Genomic DNA, 21,753 nt, shown 5'->3' with positions numbered 1-21,753 from the left:
CCGTTGCTGCTGCTGTTCTCCTTTTGCTTTTCTTCTTCTTCTTTCTCTTCTTCTTCTTTTCCTCCTCCTCCTCCTATTTTCTTCTTGTTTTACTTCTTCTTCTTCTCCTTCTTCTTCGAACTTGGTAACTTGGTCCTGGGTAACTTAAATATCAGCCCTTGTTTCACCTTCTACAGGAGAATGGCATCATACCCTCGGTGGAGAATGCAGTGCTGGTGAAGAACTCAAGAGGCGGAGGCAGCGAATGAGAGAAGGGGGTGAAGGGCGTGCTGACCGATGTATAGTGATAAATCTCTCTCTCTCTCTCTCTCTCTCTCTCTCTCTCTCTCTCTCGTGGTAACTACTGCCTAACCATCCATAAAAGTGATAAAACTCTGCTAGCTGCTCGTCAGGCCGGGCATAAACCTGGTTGTGGACGCATCTCTGGTAGACTTTAATGGCCTCTCTCTTGGAGGTAGTGGTGGTCGGAGGCAGGACGGCGCTCACTCTCACTCATTGTCTGTGGTCAGTACGGTGGTGAGAGTGAAGATGGTGAGAGTGAAGGTGGTGGGTGAGCGTGGTGAAAGTAAGGATGGTGAGTGATTCTACGGTTATCCACGGCGGTAATGAAACGGGCCTGTAACGTCACTATAACCATGGCTGTAACGAACGAGGTGATGGATGATGATGATGAAGAAACGATGATGATAGAAATGAATGATGAATGATGATGTATGTAGGCTACTACTGTTATCATTACAACCACCACCACCACCACCATGCCATTAGGGGAAGATGATGATGGTGATAATAATGACGAAATGATAATGAAAAGGAAAAAGAAGAACAAGAACAAGATGAAGAAGAAGTAGAACACCAGCTACAACGATAACAAAAATAGAACAGGGCAAAAAGGAGAACACGAAGCAGAACAGGAAGAAGAAGAAAAAACAAGAACAAGAAGAACTGGGACAAGAAGAGCAAAAACAAGACGAGAATAAAACAAAAAATAAAGAAAAAAAACATGATAGCAATGACACCCACAGCAGCAACAACAACAACAACAACAACAACAACAACTATAAGACACGCGAGGCAAGGAAATCAGTCCCCACGTAATAGGAAGCAATTACAAAGTGCCAGCAATTAAGAATGTAGGTCAGGTGTGCATGTGTTCGTGTGTGTGTGTGTGTGTGTGTGTGTTTTCTCTATCACATCTCTACAATCATTCCGTCTGTTATTTTTTCCTTCTTTTTTCTCCTCTTCCCCTTCAACCCCCCCCCCCCTTCCTCCCCCTTCCTCCCTCCCTCCTCAATGGAATATAGTGGAAGGGAGGGGGGAGGGGGAAGGCATAGTAAAGAAAGGTCAACTCCACATCTTCCCCTACCCCACCCCACCCCAATACACACACACACCCACACCCACACACACACACACCCCCACACACACACACACAGAGCCGACCTTGGCACGCCCCACGCACACAACTTTCTCTGCAAACACACACACACACACACACACACACACACACACACACACACACACACACACACACACACACATTTAAAAAAGCATTTATGATTTCACCCACATCGTTCCCGAATATTAAGAGGAGGAGAGGGAGAGGAGGAGGAAGAACAGGAGGGAGAGACTGAAGAAGAAAAGTTAAGGAGAATTACAAGACACGATAGGAATAGTGATGCAAAGTGTGTGTGTGTGTGTGTGTGTGTGTGTGTGAATATTTATGTACAGACTGTGAGATTGAAGAATATACACACACACACACACACACATATATATATATATATATATATATATATATATATATATATATATATATATATATAATATATATAATATATAATATATATATATATATATATATATATATATATATATATATATTATATATATTATATATATTATATATATATATATATATATATATATATATATATATATATATATATATATATATATATATATATATTCGTACTTATTTACACAAATAAATAAAAATATAAATAGGAACGACGAGCAGACAGACATATTGACTGAGAGATTAAAAGACCGACAGATTGACGCGTGGCTAAATGGAAATAAATCCTCATCGACAAATCTAGATCACTAGACTAATAGATTGGTCAATAAATAGATAAATTCAGCTACATACAAAACAAACACACCGACAGACAGACGAACAGGAAGGCACACAGACAGACAGATAGACAGACAGTTACTCTTATGTAAACTTGAAGAAAATCACTAAAAGAAGGTCTCAAGAGGCACAGCAAAAATAATGAAGGAGGAAAAAAAGGAAATTGCAGAGACGAAGGACAGGAAGGAGGAGGAAGAGGAGGAAGAAGTGGGAAGTAAAGATTAAGAGATATGGAAGAAGGGAAGGCTTGGAGGGAGGAATTATAGGGGGGAAGAAGGAGAACGGGAAGGGGGAAGGGAGGAAAGGTAGGACGAGGCAGGTAACTCATCGTGCGGAGGTCAACCATTGTAGGGACACACACACACACACACACACACGTCAGCAGCAGCAGCAGCAGGAGGAGGAAGAGGAGGAGGAGGAGGAGGAGGAAGTGGGGCTTCTTACTCCCTCTCCTTCTAGGTTAAGGCCTCATCCCTCTTCCTCCTCTTCCTCTTCCCTCGTCTCTCTCTCTCTCTCTCTCTCTCTCTCTCTCTCTCTCTCTCTCTCTCTCTCTCTCTCTCTCTCTCTCTCTCTCTCTCTCTCTCTCTCTCTCTCTCACGCTTCGCCAATAAATCCATCCCATGCTCCAGTCAAAAGTTAAAAATGGGAAGAAGAGACGACGCAGAATGACATAAGCAAGGAAAAGAGAAAGTGAGGGAAGGGAAGGACTGTTGGGGAGAGAAGAGAAAAAACTGAACAAAGCAGATGAAAGGTGAGATAGGAGGAGAGACGAGAAGAGAGGAGATGGGAGGAGAGAAGACGAGAAGAGAAGAGGGAAAAGAAGATAAGAGAGAAGAATAGGTGAAGGAAAGAAAGAAGGAAAAGGAAGAAAATAAAGGAGAGGAGTGGGGAGGAGAGGAAGGAAGAGGAGACAAAAGGAGACAAGATATAAAGTCAAGAAAATTGATAAAGAAAATGTAATGGGGACCGGATGGATAACTAAAGGAAGAAGGGAAAGCAAGAAAAAAAGTAAAATAAAAAATGACAAGTAATAACAATAAAAAAAAAACAATAATAAAGAGGAATTGGTGAATGATGAAAGGGAGGGAGAGTGGATGTAAGGAGTCAAGCAAGGAAGAAGAAGAAGAAGAAGAAGAAGAAGAAGAAGAAGAAGAAGAAGTATTATAGTGGGAGTAGTAGTAGTAGTAGTAGTAGTAGTAGTAGTAGTAGTAGTAGTAGAAGGTATTACAGAAGGGAGAAGGAAAGGAAGAAATCGAGCAAGCAAAAGAGGAAGAAAACAAGGAAGGAGGGCAGTAACGAAGAAGAGAAGGGAGCAAAGAAGGTCTGACATAAAAGAAGGAAGGAAGGACATGGAGAAAGGGGGAAGGAAGGAAAAATAAAGCAAGGAGGGAAAGAAGAAACAAAGCGAGGACATCAGGAAGAAAGGACGAATTAAAAAAAAGGAAAAAAAAAAGGAATAGAATACAAAACAGAAAAAAAAGAGAAGCACAGAGAGAAACAGAGACAGGAAGCAGCACAGAGACAAGGAGAGGAAGCTGGAAAAGGAAGCACTGCGGTAACAACACAAGAAGGTCAGAATATAGAACGACGTGAAATTCGATCGTAGGAGAGCAAAGAAAACATGCAAGTTCGTTCGCCTAAAGGGATCGAGAGGACAAAATTACGCCAGTCAGAGAGTTCGCCTGTGAGTTGGAGCGTGTCAGTCAGTCGGTCAGCAAGTTAGTCATTTGGTTAGTCAGTCAGTCAGTCAGTTACCAATTTTAGCAACACCCGAGGACTCGTCAGCAAGTTCAAGTTACACACACACACACACACACACACACACACACACACACACACACACACACACACACACACACACACACATAGTGATAAAGATAGAGAGATATTATAAAAAAAACATTTGGACTTAATTAAGAGGAAAAAATACATTAAAAATATTTTTAATAGAGCATGAGGCACAAGCAGTATTATAGTAGTAATATCATTTATGTAGTAGTGGAAAAAAAATAGTAGTAGTAGTAGTAGTAGTAGTAGTAGCAGAAGAAGAAGAAGAAGAAGAAGTAATAGTAGTAGTAGTAGTAGTAGTAGTAGTAGTAGTAGTAGTAGTAGTAGTAGTAGTAGTAGTAGTAGTAGTAGTAGTAGTAGTAGTAGTAGTAGTAGTAGTAGTTGTTGTTGTTGTTGTTGTTGTTGTTGTTGTTGCTGCTGTTGTTGTTATTGCAGTTCAATCGTTAGTATTGAAGTATTAATTTGTTAATGCTATTGTAGTAGTAGATCGTTGTTGTTTTCATTGCAGTAGTGGTTATTTGTAGTAGTAGTAGTAGTAGTAGTAGTAGTAGTAGTAGTAGTATTGTTATTATTATTATTATTATTATTATTATTAGTAGTAGTAGTAGTAGTAGTAGTAGTAGTAGTAGTAGTAGTAGTAGTAGTAGTAGTAGTAGTAGAAGTATTATTATTATTATTATTATTATTATTATTATTATTATTAGTAGTAGTAGTAGTAGTAGTAGTAGTAGTAGTAGTAGTAATAATTGTTGTTGTCGTTGTATAATTTAAAATAAGTGACGCGGGAACACGTGGAGGTTACGTTGCGTGACGTCACGAATCAGCTGATGAACATACATAATGCGCTCTCTCTCTCTCTCTCTCTCTCTCTCTCTCTCTCTCTCTCTCTCTCTCTCTCTCTCCGAGTGTGCGTGTGTGTGTGTGTGTGTGTGTGTGTGTGTGTGTGTGTGTGTGTGTGTGTGTAGTAGTAGTAGTAGTAGTAGTAGTAGTAGTAGTAGTAGTAGTACCAGGACATAGCAATAGCTGTCATGATATAATTACCATTATCATTATTATCATTATTATTATTACTGTTGTTATTATTATTATTATTATTATTATTATTATTATTATTATTATAAATAGTAGTAGTAGTAGTAGTAGTAGTAGTAGTAGTAGTAGTGCAAGCAGTAGTAGTAGTAGTAGTAGTAGTAGTAGAAGTAGTAGTAGTAGTAGTAGCAAAAAAGGAAGAGAAAGAAGAAGAAAAAGAAGAAGAAGAAGAAGAAAAGGAAAAAGCAGAACAGAAGCAGAAGAAGAAGAAGAAGAAGAAAAAAAAGAAGACGAAGATGATGAAGAATAGGAAGAAGATTATGTACAAGAAGTCACGGTATGTATCTTGACTGATTTACAACAATGGCGTGAAAGTGTGTGTGTGTGTGTGTGTGTGTGTGTGTGTGTGTGTGTGTGTGTGTGTGTGTGTGTGTGTGTGTGTGTGTGTGTACAAGGAGGAGTTGATACACATGAGCTTATCTTTTATCTTGGCTACTCTACCCGCATCTCTCTCTCTCTCTCTCTCTCTCTCTCTGTGTGTGTGTGTGTGTGTGTGTGTGTGTGTGTGTGTGTGTGTGTGTTTTCTCCATCCAAGGTTAGGAAAGTAAAAAAAAAATGAAAATAAGAAAGAAAAGAATAAAGAAAGGTACAAAGAATGAGAGAGAGAGAGAGAGAGAGAGAGAGAGAGAGAGAGAGAGAGAGAGAGAGAGAGAGAGAGAGAGAGAGAGAATGAAATAATATAAAGGCGTGGGAATAAAAATAATGCTGACTGGAAATGACTCTCTCTCTCTCTCTCTCTCTCTCTCTCTCTCTCTCTCTCTTGGTTACACACGCTAAACAATCAATGGACTGGATTCTTTTTTTTTTTTTCTTCTTTCCTCCTCCTCTTCCTTCCTGCCTCCCTTCTTCCCTCCTCCCTCCTTTCCTCCCTCCCTCCCTTCCTCTCTTCCTTCTCTCCCGTCCTCCTCAATGCCCCAACGCGAGGCCGTCAACTCCCTCACACCCTCCCTCTCTCTCTCTCTCCCTCTCTCTCCCACTCCCTCTCCTTCTCCATTCCATGCCCCCATTATCGCTCTCCCTGCACGCCAAGGTCAAGAGGGAGGGAGAGAGGGAGAGAAGGAGGGAGGGAGGGAGTGAGGGAGAGGAAAGGAGGGAGGGGGTTGACACACTTCTTCAGGGAAATGGTAAGCTCGTTTGCATAGAAAGAAGAAACAACAACAACAACAACAACAACAACAACAACAACAACAACAACAACAACAATAAAAGAAAGAAAGAGGAAAGTAGAAAATAGGAGAAGGGAAAAGAAAAAAAAAGGTAAAAGAAAGGAAGAATAAAAAGTAGAGGAAGGGTAGAAAAGAAGTAGAATCAATAATAATAATAATAATAATAATAATAATAATAATAATAATAATAATAATAATAATAATAATAATAATAATAATAATAACAGAAGCTAGGAAAAGAGGGGAGGAGACAAAGGAAGGAGAAGAAGAAAAAGAAGAAGAAGAAGAAGGAACGATAAACTGAAGCTTTTAGGAGAATTAGAGCGAGTAGGAAAGACGGAAGGAAGGACGGAGGGGGAATGAAGGACGGAAGGGAGGAGAAGGAAGGGCTAAAGGAAGCATTAAGGAAGGACGGAGGAAAGGAAGGAAGGAAGGAGGGAGGGGAGACGAAACGAAGGAGTGAGAATTAATGTAAAGAAGGGAGCAGGAGAGGCGGGAAGGAAGGAAGGAAGGAAGGAAGGAAGGATGTAAGGAAAGACACGAAGAAGGGAAGAAGGGAAGGAAGGAAAAGGGAGGGCGGTAAGGATGGAAGGAAAAGAAGGATGGAAAAGTGGGATGTAAGAAAGATGAAGGGAAGGAAGGAAGGAAGGAAGAGGGGAATGAACGAATGAAGGGAGGGAAGGAAGGAAGGAAGATTGGGACGTAGGAATGATAAAGGGAAGGAAGGAAGGAGGGAGGACAAAGTGTAAGAATGAAAGGAAGGAAGGAAGGAGGGAGGAAAGATGTAAGAATGAAAAGAAGGAAAGAAGGAAGGAGAGAGAAGAAAGGACATTTGGAAGAAGCGATGCGGAGGGAAAAATAAGGAGGGAGGAAAAATGTAAAAAAAGAAGGAAGACAAGAGGGAGAAGGAGGAAAGTAAAGAAGAAAACTAAGAAGAAAAGGAATGAAGAAGAGAACGGGGGGAAAAAGAAGGGACAGAAGGTAGGAAGGAAGGGGAGGGAAAGACGTGGAAGGAGGGACAGAAGAGAGGAGGAGTAAAAGGGGACGAAAGGAAGAAAGAAAGAAAGAAAGAAAGAAAGAAAGGAAGGAAGGAAGTAAGGAAGGGAGGGAGACATTAAAAGTACCAGCCCTGACCTATTTATGCGGCATTCTTCTCCCCCCCCTCAGAGCCAGAAGTGGAGCAGAGTGGGGAGGATAAAGGGGAAGAGGGGAGAAGGAAGAGGAAGAGGATTAGGAAATATCTGCTGTGTAAGGTTTCCCACAGACACATGGACTATATAATGCTCTCTCTCTCTCTCTCTCTCTCTCTCTCTCTCTCTCTCTCTCTCTCTGAATATATTTTTTTTACAGATAGATAGAGAGAGAGATTTATGGTCATCTACTAGCTTATATAACGATAAACTTAGTAATCAATTCTTTATCAATTACTCTATCCCCTGAACACACACACACACACACACACACACACACACACACACACACACACATTTTTCCACAGCACCGATCAATCGCCCTGTCCTAGATACCATGCACAAAAGAGAGAGAGAGAGAGAGAGAGAGAGAGAGAGAGAGAGAGAGAGAGAGAGAGAGAGAGAGAGAGAGAGAGAGAGAGAGAGAGAGAGAGAGAGAGATTGTTACCTAACGTCGTGTTGGGATAACCGTTGCGACAAGGCAGGGAGGAAAGAGTTGAGATAATTACTCACCCAAGGTCATGTCACGCCGATGAGAGATAAGATAGATAGATAGATAGATAGATAGTGAAGGATAGAGGATGGACAGATAGATATAAAGATGAACATAAACAACAGATACAGATAGATAAATAGTTAAAGAGAAGGATAGAGAATAGATAGATATACAAAGATAGACATCCGCCATAGATAGATATATAGAGATAAAAAAATGGATAGATAGGTGGATAAAAATAAGGATAGAGGATAGATAAATAAATGTGAACACACACACGCACACACACACACACACACACACACACACACACACACACACACACACACACATTGCTACTGTTCCCATACAATCTCCCGGATTTCCCGATGATAAGACCTTCCCACGTATATGCCCCCCCCCCCCCCCACACACACACACACACACACACACACACACACACACGATCGATATTAGTAAGGAGTGGTTAAAAAGGAAAGTATTGAAGAATGACGTAATATAATATGGTTAACATCGTAATCTGTGGTTATTGAATGGCGTGAGTGAGTGTAATGTTTCCTTTTTGGCTTTTTGAAATACTTGTTATGGGAGCCTGAGGACGATGAGCGACGCTTCCTGGCATGAAGCATTACAATGGTCTTACCAGCACTGTGGGAAGTTGTGTTATCTCAGCCGGTGTCCGAGGAGCGTCAGCCCTGATAACGGCTGACGTGCAGATCTTCCTTCCCCGTGACGCTGAGCTGTTGGGAAATGACGGGAATTACTACCTTGGGGAAATCGCTGAAGGCTGCGCTGTCCATTCATAAATATAGCCAGCAATCATGTGGCTCAGTGATTCATATCTCCACAAGTGATTTATGCTGCCTCATGACTTTTCTTCTTTACCAACACCAACACATTGACCACTATATCATACGCCGCTACACTAATGCGCTGTTCATTCATATATATAGCCTATTGATAAGGGGTTCAGTGACTCTAATCTTGCAATAAATTTTCTATCCTGCACTTATGTGTTTTCTTGTTTACCAAAACCACCACCATAACCACTATATCATACACCACTAACACCACTGTCAATTCACATATATAGAGTCATAGACTGTAATCATGGCGTTCAGTCTCGTATCTTTCAACACTTTCTCTTTGCTATATATACCAATGTCTTTTCTTGTATACCAACACCATTGCACTCTCCACCCTCAAAAATAATTCATGTGTTTTAGTGACTCAAACCTCTCAACAATTTATCTTTCCTATACTAATGTCTCTTCTTGCACCAGTCTTTCATCCTCAGAAGCACTGGTGTAACTATAAGCATGCTATCCATTGTTTTCATAAGGATTCTTTGCAAAACTTATGTCTTCTTACACCACTCCTTCATCCACGGAAGCCTTTTCTTTGCAATGGTAACAGAGGCGACCGCTGGGGGTTGCTCTACATGCCATATTTGTGTCTACCGCTGTGCTGCCATTACAAGAACTTTCCTGGGACAGATGAGTTATTGTGCGATGGTATTAAGCTGTGAAGGGGGAGTGCATATTGCGGGAGAATACTTTTGATTGTGTAGAGGTCGCTTATGAGCACCTCACTAGATTTATATAACATTTCCTATCAGATTTGAGCACCTCACTGGACATATTACATTAACTTATATAACATTTCCTATCAGATTTGAGCACCTCACTGGACATATTACATTTATATAACATTTCCTATCAGATTTGAGCACCTCACTGGACATATTACATTTATATTACATTTCCTATCAGATTTGAGCACCTCACTGGACATATTACATTTATATAACATTTCCTATCAGATTTGAGCACCTCACTGGACATATTCCATTAACTTATATAACATTTCCTATCAGATTTGAGCACCTCACTGGACATATTACATTAACTTATATAACATTTCCTATCAGATTTGAGCACCTCACTGGACATATTACATTTATATTACATTTCCTATCAGATTTGAGCACCTCACTGGACATATTACATTTATATTACATTTCCTATCAGATTTGAGCACCTCACTGGACATATTACATTTACTTATATTACATTTCTTATCAGATTTGAGCACCTCACTGGACATATTACATTTACTTATATTACATTTCTTATCAGATTTGAGCACCTCACTGGACATATTACATTTACTTATATTTCATTTCCTATCAGATTTGAGCACCTCACTGGACATATTCCATTTATATTACATTTCCTATCAGATTTGAGCACCTCACTGGACATATTCCATTTATATTACATTTCCTATCAGATTTGAGCACCTCACTGGACATATTACATTTATATTACATTTCCTATCAGATTTGAGCACCTCACTGGACATATTACATTTACTTATATTACATTTCTTATCAGATTTGAGCACCTCACTGGACATATTACATTAACTTATATAACATTTCCTATCAGATTTGAGCACCTCACTGGACATATTACATTTACTTATATAACATTTCCTATCAGATTTGAGCACCTCACTGGACATATTACATTTACTTATATAACATTTCCTATCAGATTTGAGCACCTCACTGGACATATTACATTTATTTATATAACATTTCATATCATATCTGAGCACCTCACTGGACATATTACATTTATTTATATTATATTTCCTATCAGATTTGAGCACCTCACTGGACATATAACATTTATTTATATTACATTCCACATCATATCTGAGCACCTCACTGGACATATAACATTTATTTATATTACATTCCATATCATAATCTGAGCACTTACATTTGGACTTAAAGCACACTATTGGTCCAAGTGTCATTTTCTGGGCCACTCCTCACTTCCCGCAAGATATTCCTAACACCATAAACGTTACTTTGTCTCATTTTCTCTCCTCCACACTCTACGCCGCGCGCTCGTATGACTCTTCTCCCGAGTCACACGTTTGGAAAAGCTCCGTTCTCTTCTCTGACTCGCCCCCTTCCCTCCACCCCAAACCCCGGACAGACTAACAAGGAACGCTGGCTCGGCCCCTTCCCTCCACCCCAAACCCCGGACTGACTGACAAGGAACGCTGACTCGCCCCCTTCCCTCCACCCCAAACCCCGGACTGACTAACAAGGAACGGTGACTCGCCCCCTTCCCTCCACCCCAAACCCCGGACTGACTGACAAGGAACGCTGACTCGCCCCCTTCCCTCCACCCCAAACCCCGGACTGACTAACAAGGAACGCTGACTCGCCCCCTTCCCTCCACCCCAAACCCCGGACTGACTGACAAGGAACGCTGGCTCGCCCCCTTCCCTCCACCCCAAACCCCGGACTGACTGACAAGGAACGCTGACTCGCCCCCTTCCCTCCACCCCAAACCCCGGACTGACTAACAAGGAACGCTGACTCGGCCCCTTCCCTCCACCCCAAACCCCGGACTGACTAACAAGGAACGGTGACTCGCCCCCTTCCCTCCACCCCAAACCCCGGACTGACTAACAAGGAACGCTGACTCGGCCCCTTCCCTCCACCCTAAACCCCGGACTGACTAACAAGGAACGCTGACTCGCCCCCTTCCCTCCACCCCAAACCCCGGACTGACTAACAATGAACGCTGATTCGCCCCTTCCTCCACCCCAAACCCCGGACTGACTAACAAGGAACGCTGGCTCGCCCCCTTCCCTCCACCCCAAACCCCGGACTGACTAACAAGGAACGCTGACTCGCCCCCTTCCCTCCACCCCAAACCCCGGACTGACTAACAAGGAACGCTGGCTCGCCCCCTTCCCTCCACCCCAAACCCAGACTGACTGACAAGGCACGCTGGCTCGCCCCCTTCCCTCCACCCCAAACCCCGGACTGACTAACAAGGAACGGTGACTCGCCCCCTTCCCTCCACCCCAAACCCCGGACTGACTAACAAGGAACGGTGACTCGCCCGCCCCCTTCCCTCCACCCCAAACCCCGGACTGTATAACAAGGAACGCTGACTCGGCCCTTCCTCCACCCCAAACCCCTGGACTGACTAACAAAGAACGCTGGCTCGCCCCCTTCCCTCCACCCCAAACCCCGGACTGACTAACAATGAACGCTGATTCGCCCCCTTCCCTCCACCCCAAACCCCGGACAGACTAACAAGGAACGCTGTCTCGCCCCCTTCAGTACACCCCAAACCCCGGACTGACTAACAAGGAACGCTGGCTCGCCCCCTTCCCTCCACCCCAAACCCCGGACTGACTAACAAGGAACGCTGACTCGCCCCCTTCCCCTCCACCCCAAACCCCGGACTGACTAACAAGGAACGCTGACTCGGCCCCTTCCCTCCACCCCAAACCCCGGACTGACTAACAATGAACGCTGACTCGGCCCCGTCCCTCCACCCCAAACCCCGGAGAGACTAACAAGGCACGCTGACTCGGCCCCTTCCTCCACCCCAAACCCCGGACAGACTAACAAGGAACGCTGACTCGCCCCCTTCCCTCCACCCCAAACCCAGACTGACTAACAAGGAACGCTGACTCGCCCCCGTCCCTCCACCCCAAACCCCGGACTGACTAACAAGGAACGCTGACTCGCCCCCTTCCCTCCACCCCAAACCCCGGACAGACTAACAAGGAACGCTGACTCGCCCCCTTCCCTCCACCCCAAACCTCGGACTGACTAACAAGGAACGCTGACTCGGCCCCTTCCCTCCACCCCAAACCCCGGACTGACTAACAAGGAACGCTGACTCGGCCCCTTCCCTCCACCCCAAACCCCGGACTGACTAACAAGGAACGCTGACTCGCCCCCTCCCACTCCCCCTACCCCCCCACGCCCCGGACTGACTAACAAGGAACGCAGCACAAGCAGTAGTCGTTGCTCTCATCGCTAAGAAACAATAACCAACGCCATAACCACTACAACAATGCGTGACAAATTGCGGCAGATGAGGCATTGCTTGTTGCTGCTGGTAGTACACAATCACCCACACCATCACCACTATAAAAAATAGCAATAAAAACAACAAACAATAAAGACAATATCATCATCACTATCATCATTATTATCATCACCACAACGACAAGTTCACACACACACACACACACACACACACACACACACACACACACACACACACACACACACAAAAAAAAGAGAGAGAGAGAGAGAGAGAGAGAGAGAGAGAGAGAGAGAGAGAGAGAGAGAGAGAGAGAGAGAGAGAGAGAGAGAGAGAGAGAGAGAGAGAGAGAGAGAGAGAGAGAGAGAGAGAGAGAGACCGTCACCGTGATCTTACTGAAGGACACAACATAAACGTCAACAAGGAGTGTCTAACCTTTACTTTATTATTGTTATTGTTTCTCTCTCTCCTTCTCTTTCACTTTCATGGTGTCTAGAAACGCTAAGGAGAGTGACGATTAAGGGGAGGAGGAGAGAAGGAAAGAGATGAATGGAGGGAGGAAAAAAAAAGGAAGAAAAGAAAAAGCAGGAAAAGAAAAGAAAAAAAGGGAGAGGAAAGGAGAAGAAAGAAGAGAGGAAAGAAGAAAGGTGATGGAGGAAAACGGAGGAGAGGGAGGAAGGGAGAAGGGAAATAAGGAGGAATGGAGAGGGAGGAAGAAGGCAGAGGAAGGTAGAAGACAGAGAGGAAGGGAGAGAAATAGAAACGGGAGGGGGGGGGGGAAGAGATGGAGGAAGCTTTGGAGGTAAGATGCAAGGGAAGTGGAGGAGGTGGAGAAGGAAGAAGTGGAGGAAGAGGAGAGAGAGAGGGGGGGGATGAGAGGGAGAGGATGGAAGGAAGTAAAAGACATTGCCAAAGGTAAGGTCACTCGTTACCTGGCTGTGGAGTGTTCAGCAGGTGTGGCCTCGACTTTCTCTCTCTCTCTCTCTCTCTCTCTCTCTCTCTCTCTCTCTCTCTCTCTCTCTCTCTCTCTCTCTCTCAGTCTATCTATCTATCAATTTCCCTATCTATTTTCTATCTATCTACCTACCTGTCTATCTCTATCTGCCTGACTATCCATCATTTCGCCATTTCAAGTCTGTTTACCTGTCTGTCTGTCTGCTTGTACAGATCCACCTACTAATTACAAGCCGTGTAGTGAGTGCTGGTTTTACTCTCTCAGGTGTACGTGACTCATCATCCAAGACAGTTTTACCTCGGACGGATGAAAAATTTGATGGTCATATGGATGTTCCTGTCTGTCTGTGTGTGTCTGTCCGCATGTCCAGCAGCCCTTGGATTCAGCCCCATTTTCTTTATTTTCGTTTTCCCATTTTCTCCACTATGCACTAAGGCTTGAGGAGGAGTGTTGCAATATCGTTTTCTTTTCACCAGCTACAGTGGCTATTTCTGGTTTGTCTGTCGGTTAGTCTTTTTTTATTTTATTTTTAGCCTATCAGTCTGCTCACCCGGCGGCTCTAGTAAACTTATTAAATTTGCATGACTATCTCTCTGACACAAAAATTTCTGATTGCAAATATTATATAAACATAAAAATCTTTAAGTGTGTTGGGGGGCGTGGGGGGAGGCTAATGTGTGCGGGTGGGTGGGAGGAGGGGGGGGCGTGTGTGTGGTGGAATGTGTGTGTGTGTGTGTGTGTGTGTGTGTGTGTGTGTGTGTGTGTGGGTGTGTGTGTGTGTGTGTGTGTGTGTGTGTGTGTGTGTGTGTGTGTGTGTGTGTGTGTGTGTGTGTGTGTGTGTGTGTGTCCTAAGTGTTTGATGGCGGCCACTGACTTAATCACTGTCTTATCATATCAATCACGCCATCTGACCGCCGATCACCCCTGACACACACACACACACACACACACACACACACACACACCTGCCTGCAAACATTACATTCAATTTCGTTCAATCTCTCTCTCTCTCTCGCTCTCTCTCCCCCGGCTTTCTTAAAGGAAGTAGATAGCGGAAGGTCACCCGGGGAAGCCAACCCTGGACTTGACAAACGAGAGAGAGAGAGAGAGAGAGAGAGAGAGAGAGAGAGAATAAATCGTAATGATGTGTAAGTGGGTGAGTGTGTGTGTGTGTGTGTGTGTGTGTGTGTGTGTGTGTGTGTGTGAGCAAGGCGAGGGAGCAGGTAGACATACACGAAAGACCTTGAGAGCTCGACCTTTCAGTGTCAGCTGATTAGAGGAGGAGGAGGAGGAGGAGGAGGAGGAGGAGGAGGAGGAGGAGGAGGAGAAACCAGGAGAAAGAGGAAGTGGAATCAGTCTGAGAGAGAGAGAGAGAGAGAGAGAGAGAGAGAGAGAGAGAGAGAGAGAGAGAGAGAGAGAGACTTATGACACTAATTGGACAAGGGAATCAGGTAGGGAAGCCAACGAACAGGTAAGGACAACGGCCACGCCTAACTTGGGACTTTCACTCTCAGTCTATAATTATTTACTTTTATCTCTTTAATAATATTTTCTTGATTTACTCTTATTATTTTTTTTCTCGCGTCATCGATCATCTAGTAATCAACCTTTCTCGTACCCTTTTTTTTTTCTTTCTCAATTTCATTATCATAGTCATCATCAATATCATCATCATCACCATCATTATCATTTTCTTGTTTCGTCTTCTCGCTCGTGTATTTCTTTTTTTTTTCTTTTCACGTATTTTCTACTTTCCATTAACGCCGATTGTGTATTTCCCGTTTTCTTTATTTTCTTTCATTTCCTTCAACCCTTCCTCTCCATCTTCTTTTCATCCATCTATCCTTTCCCCCTTTCTTTCCTTTTTTTTCCTTCCTTCTCTCCTGCCTTCCTTCCGTATTTCCTTCCTTTCTTCTTTCCTTCCTTTCGTCTTTCCTGCCTTCCATCCTTCCTTCCTTCGCTCCTTCGTTCCTTTTCTTCTTCTTTTTTCCTTCCTTCCTTCCTGCCTTCTTTCTTTCTTTCTTTCTTTCTTCCTTCTTTTTTCATTTCCTTCTCTCATTCTTTCTTCCTTCCATCCATCCATCAATCCTTCCTTCCTTCCTTCCATCTTTCCTTTCTTTCTTTCTTTCTTTCTTTCTTCTTTCCTTCCTTCCCTCCTTTCTTTCTTTTTTTCTTTTTCTCTCTCTACCTTCCTTCCATCCATCCATCTAACCTTCCTTTCTGCCTATCTTTCCTTCTCTAATTACTTACTCATTGCCTCATTACCTCATCAACTCACATCATCACCCATCAAAGTCAAGCATTCAGTAACTTACATACTAATTACCTCATCGACTCACATCATTATCTATCAAAGTCAAGCCTTCGGTAACTTACATAAGTGATCAGTTCGCACCCCTCCAAATACCCCCTTTCCCCTTTCCACGGCATCATCCTTTCTTCTCGATATTCTTTTTTTTTATTTCTCCACATCCCTAAGCAGTCCCTTCTTCACTCTCTTCCTCTCTTTACCCATAAACCCATAAAACAAAACGAGTACGTGTTCCGAAACTCTTAGGTGCCATCAATCCACATTTCAGAATACGTCATCTCTTAACCACTGGGTCCAAATTTTTAACCATTCCGGAGCTTACACACACACACACACACACACATTGGATAAGGCTTTTGTTGAGGTTATTTTTATGAGTAGTTGTATGAGCCTAGTGATAGTTTGACGAGGCTTCAGCACCATTAATGTGAGAGCGAGAGCCAAAACCGTCTCATAAAACGGACCTAGTTCTCTATGCAACGTTCCCTGAAGCTTGCTGTCATCTGTTGGGTCTTTGGGGACAGTGAGAGAAGGGAATTCCGCACTAGTTTTTTTTCTTTTGTTTTATTTGATCAACCGTAACCTTCTCTTGTCAATATTCAAGCCACGATTACTGATTGATGATGATGGTGATGATGATAGTAGTAGTAGTAGTAGTAGTAGTAGTAGTAGTAGTAGTAGTTGTAGTTGTTGTTGTTGCTGATGTTGTTGTTGTTTCTGATGTTGAAGCAAATCACTATTGAAAAGAAGAATAAGAACAATAATAGCTAAAAACAAAGACAGCAACAATCACCCAGGAATGACACCCGCCCCTCCTCCCCCCCTCTCCTATGTCCTTTTTTTTCGCGCGTACGGACTCTTCCCTATCGTTGGTGTGATCGTACGACACATGATAAGACAAGAGTACACAGATACGGGCGTGGGCGTACCCTACATACTCTACATACTCTACACACACACACACACACACACACACACACGAATGAGTTAAAACGCGCTAGCTAAGTATTCGATTTTGTTGGAACGATGCCACGCACTTTTACACACACACACACACACACACACACACACACACAGACAAATAATAAGGAGAGAAGGATGAGTTGCCTGATAGATACTGGTCGCCTCGTGAGTGCGTGGAGTTTGTTTGTTTAGAATGAAAGAATGGATGGTGTTAATTTATGCGTTGAGTAAACTGAAAAATGAGGTCACTTACGTTTATATCACTGCCAAGTTAGTGGCTAGTAAGTCGTAGCTGAGCACTTTCCAACTCCAGAACTTTCTCTCGTATAGTTCTGCGTAGGAGGAAATGAGTTGGTGTTTACAGACAAATATTGGAGAGAAGAAGAACTATACATACATATACATTGACGGAGAAAGCGGTCACTCAACCCTGTCCTTAGTTATACAGCTTTTCTAACGTCAGTCACGGTCGGCCAACACCACCACTTTCTTACTCCGCCACCGACGCTTGTGACTGGTAACTGTGTGCGTGGGGAGGGGGGGGAAGGGGGGAGAGGGGGGAAGAAAGTAACGCGTATGATCAACCGTTACGTACGAGTTGTTTAAGAAATAGTGCAGCTAAGCCTGTGAGGAGGTAAAAAGGAGGACGTGTGTGTGTGTGTGTGTGTGTGTGTGTGTGTGTGTGTGTGTGTGTGTGTGTGTGTGTGTGTGTGTTTAGAAATGATTGATCTGTATAGGGTCCTAATTAAAGGCAGCCTCTTCATAACTGTAAGGAAGTTTGAATGAAAAGCTGAAATGTGTTTTAAAAATGACAACTCAGATTAGGGTCGTGTTATCAATCTAAATAATTATTAACGAAAGTATTTTAGGATTATGTCAGTTTAGGATCCTAGGAGTCAACCGCACGGTCTTTCTGATATATAGTCTAATCGCGTCGGTCCAACCTCATATCACGGGAAGTCTTTGTTTATAAATGTCAGACCAACGTGGACGGCAATTATAGAAAGTCCCTCAATGTGAGGTTTCGTGTTTTTATAGACTTTAAATGCGTCAGTCCAACTCGCACGCTGCTACCACGAGCGTCAGCAAAGAGGGGAGGGGTGAGGGGAGGAGGGAAGGGAGGCAGAGAAAGGAAACCAATGTCTGGAGAAAATTTATGAGCTCTTTATAAATACTGCGGAGTTTGTTGATATACCCTTGCGGCGGCTAAATATTCACCACGAGGAGGAACGCTTGCCAACCGCGGAAATACAGAGAAAAAGGCTGTACGCTTCGACCCGTGCTGTGTGTTTGCGTCCTTCCTTCCATCCATCCATCCATCCATCCATCCATCCATACACACATACATACATATTTGCTGGTGACCACTGAGGAAGTCAAGGAAACACGAGAATCCCGAGCGCTTTCGTGTATTTACATCTTCAGGGGAAAGATACAGGAGTGAAGAGTACAAGGGCTTATATACATACATACATCCTTCCTTCCTTTATTCATTCATTCATTCATTCCATCCATCCATCCATCTATTCGACCACCCCTCCGTGGGCTGGTTTTCACGGACGGACGGACGGACACACACACACACACACACACACACACACACACACACACACACACACACACACACACAAACAGACGATAAGGGGCAAATGATGAGTTGCCTGATAGATACTGGTCGTCTTGTGAGTGCGTGTGTGTTTACCTGTGTGACTTTGATGAATGAAGGAAAGGTAACGATGAGGAGAATGAGGATGAGGAAGATGAAGATGAGGAAGAGGAGGAGGAGGATAATAATGATGGTAATGATGATGTTATTAGAATGCAAAAAAATAAAAACAACAAAAACAACTAAAGAACCAAGCCATCATCATCGTCATCATCACCCGAACAAACACCTGTACGTATTCTTCTCCCCCCCCCCGCAAACACCCCTCCCCCAGGTAAGTTCAATAGCCTCACCTGACTTACCCTCTTACCTGTCACCCCCCTCCTCACCCCCCCAGCACCCCCACCCCCTCTTCTTACGCCGGCACACTCCCTCATCTTCCCCTTTCCTTCCCTTCTCTACCTTCCTTCCCAGACCCCCACAACCCCCCCCCCACCTTCCACCACCCCCTCTTCTTCACTACTCTCCCTTCATCATCATCCCCCCTTCCTTCCTTTCTCTCCCTTCCTCCCCATCCCTCACCCTTCTCCAACACCTTCCATCCCCATTCATCTCCCCCCCTTTACTTTCCTTCTCTCCCTTCCTTCCCGTTCTTCCCCAACCCCATTCATCTCCCCCTTTTCCTTCCTTTCTCTCCCTCTCTGCCCCTGAATCATCCCACATCCCCTCCCCCTCTCACTCCATCATCCCTTCCTTTCCTTCCCCCCTTCTCCCCATATCACTCCATGACCACCCTACATCTTTCCCCCTCACCTCCCCTTTTTTCAGACACCCCCCTTCACACACACCTTTTCTCCCCTAAACATTCTAGAACTTCCTTCCCCACCTTCCCCTTTCCTTCCCTCTTCATCCCCTCCACACACTCCCCTACGCTTCCCCAGACACCTTCCAGTCCACTCTCACACTTCCCCACCCCTTCCCCTCCAAATCCCTCCTTCCTACCTCCCCCTCTCTTACACTTAACCAGCTACCTTCCCCTTCCTTCCTCCCTCTACCCTTTCTCCTCCCCTTCTGAGAACTTTCCCCCCTCCCCATGCGCCCCTACCCCCCCGACACGAGCAACTCAGCGGAAAACCTTATCACATTTGTCCCAGTTCGTGTGAAGCCCCGCTAGTGTCCTCTCCCCCCCCCCCTTTCCCTCCCTCCCTCCCTCTTCCCCCCTCGTCCTCCTCCATGTCACACCTTAAACAGTCACCACCCACCAGTGCCTCGAGGCTGTTGTGTAGTTATCCAATAATCCCATAAGTAACAGACTGAAGGTTTGCCGCCCCCCCCCTCCCTCCCCCGCCCCCCCCGCCGCAACATTGTCCGGTTTTGTAACTTTTTTTTTCTCCTTGTGCTTCCTTTTTTGTCCTCTTCTAAATCTTTCGTGTCTTGGATTTTAGTTCTAATTGTCTATCTTTTCTAAGCTTTCTCGTATAGCTGTCCTTGCATTTGCTCTCTCTCTCTCTCTCTCTCTCTCTCTCTCTCTCTCTCTGGTTACCTCGTTACCCTTCTCTTTTCTCTACTTACTTCTTCATTCACTAACTCATTCCTCCTTCTCCTCCTCCTCCTCCTGTCTTTTCAAACTACTACGTATACTCCTCTCTTCTTTCCCTCCCCTTCCTCCCCCCTTGATCTTATGACTTGAACTCCCTCCTCTCTCTCTCTCTCCCCTCCTTGCTTCCTCTCCCTCTCTCCCTCCCCCTTCCCCGCACGCGTCCCCTCTCACCTCTCCTCATACCTGCGCACTCCCTCCCTCTCTCCTAGTGCTTCGTGTTCTTGCCAATTAGCGTCCCAAGGTGAGCCCCGTGCGAGAATTCCTTTGCTCTTCTTCTTCTTCCTTCGAGGTGAAAAAAAATGTTGCGTGGTAGGTTTAAGATTATGTATGATGAGGTCAAGCGTGCCTGTGTGTGTGTGTGTGTGTGTGTGTGTGTGTGTGTGTGTAGAAATGTAAAACGGGTAATAGCTCGCACGGAGACAATAAGAACACCTGATGCGTACACGTCTTCTGCATCGGCTGGAGGAGCAAAAATAATCCCTCGCCGCTCTGATCGACGGAGACTAAATGCCGACGAGTTATGCGTCCGTGAATGCGAAGCTGCGTACGTATACAAATGTCATGTGGCAGAGAGAGAGAGAGAGAGAGAGAGAGAGAGAGAGAGAGAGAGAGAGAGAGAGAGAGAGAGAGAGAGAGATTGACTGATTGATTGAATGATTCACACACACACACACACACACACACACACACACACACACACCTGAGCGGCCTATGTGTAAGCATGGCGTGACAGATCATGGGGAAAGGTTCCTGTGCCCCCTCCTCCCCCCCCCCCCCAAGCCGCGCGAGGAGAAGCTGCGTGCCCTTGGTCCCCACCTGAGTCAACTATCCTTACCCCCCCCGCCCCGTGCCCCTCCCCAGACACGCCTGAATCTGCGCGGTACAGGGCAGGTGGTGTTCCCAGGTCTAGAAACGAGAAGACAGATACACAAATAGTGGATGAGCGAGGTTGCGTCAGCGGCAGGCCCCGCCCCCCGCCTGACGTCACGGGTGAAAGTATATAGCAGGCGTGGCGGCGAGGGCGGCAGTAGAGCGAGCCGCGCCACAGCTGCCACACCACCGCCACGGCAGTGTCAACACGCGGTCGGAAGTGAACAGGGTTTTCTAGACTCAGCGTCTATAGGCCCTGGCGAGTCCTCACTGAGACCCACTGTACTGGCTAGCAGCAGTGTTATACTCGTTTTGTGATACCCTCCGCGACCACATGGCGGCGGTAATCGAGGAGTGCCCGGCGATGGTGCCACAGCCGGTGCCACCTGTCGCCACCACTGACGACGAGGTGGTCACCAGCGACAGCGAGGCGTCTACCGAGACGGTCACCGTGGAGGGCAGCCTGAAGGCGGGGACGGCGGGGCAGCACACTCGCCTGCCTCCCCAGACCTGCATGCCCCCCGAGCTGGCCGCCAAGCTGGAGCGTCAGGACTCCGACGACAGCGTGGTCAGCATGGAGGAGGGCATCCAGGCAGACTCCGGGCCCGAGACGGGTGACTCAGGGGAGAGCAGCCAAGGTAGCAGCGGGGAGCTGGAGCACCGCTCGGAGCGCTCCTCCAGCGTGGTGTCTGATGGCAGCGAGGAGGG

The 21,753-nt window shown here is 45.1% G+C and overlaps 1 protein-coding gene and 1 long non-coding RNA gene across 3 annotated transcripts in view; one reads left to right on the top strand and one right to left on the bottom strand.

Annotated features, from left to right (window-relative positions):
• Positions 1 to 21,753, bottom strand: part of LOC127007240 (uncharacterized) — a 63,542-nt gene that overhangs the window by 19,322 nt on the left and 22,467 nt on the right. The window contains exons 2-3 of one of the 2 annotated variants that reach the window (XR_007760126.1): positions 17,223 to 17,301; positions 8,510 to 8,606 (exon numbers count right to left, since the gene is read on the bottom strand). This is a non-coding gene — a long non-coding RNA (uncharacterized LOC127007240). The remainder of the gene's footprint in view (positions 1 to 8,509; positions 8,607 to 17,222; positions 17,302 to 21,753) is intronic. The other variant, XR_007760125.1, reaches the window with a different exon arrangement.
• The window catches only part of LOC127007237 (la-related protein 6-like), a 2,410-nt gene continuing 1,846 nt past the window's right edge, over positions 21,190 to 21,753 (top strand). The window contains exon 1 of the mRNA XM_050877952.1: positions 21,190 to 21,753. This exon is cut by the window's right edge and continues 1,846 nt beyond it. Coding sequence (XP_050733909.1) covers positions 21,380 to 21,753 — 374 coding nt within the window. The 5' untranslated portion in view covers positions 21,190 to 21,379.

Source organism: Eriocheir sinensis, chromosome 35 (genome assembly GCF_024679095.1).
Source record: "Eriocheir sinensis breed Jianghai 21 chromosome 35, ASM2467909v1, whole genome shotgun sequence".
Lineage (NCBI taxonomy): Eukaryota > Metazoa > Arthropoda > Malacostraca > Decapoda > Varunidae > Eriocheir > Eriocheir sinensis.
Note: the sequence above shows the minus strand (reverse complement) of the source record. Positions and strands in the feature narration are given on the sequence as shown.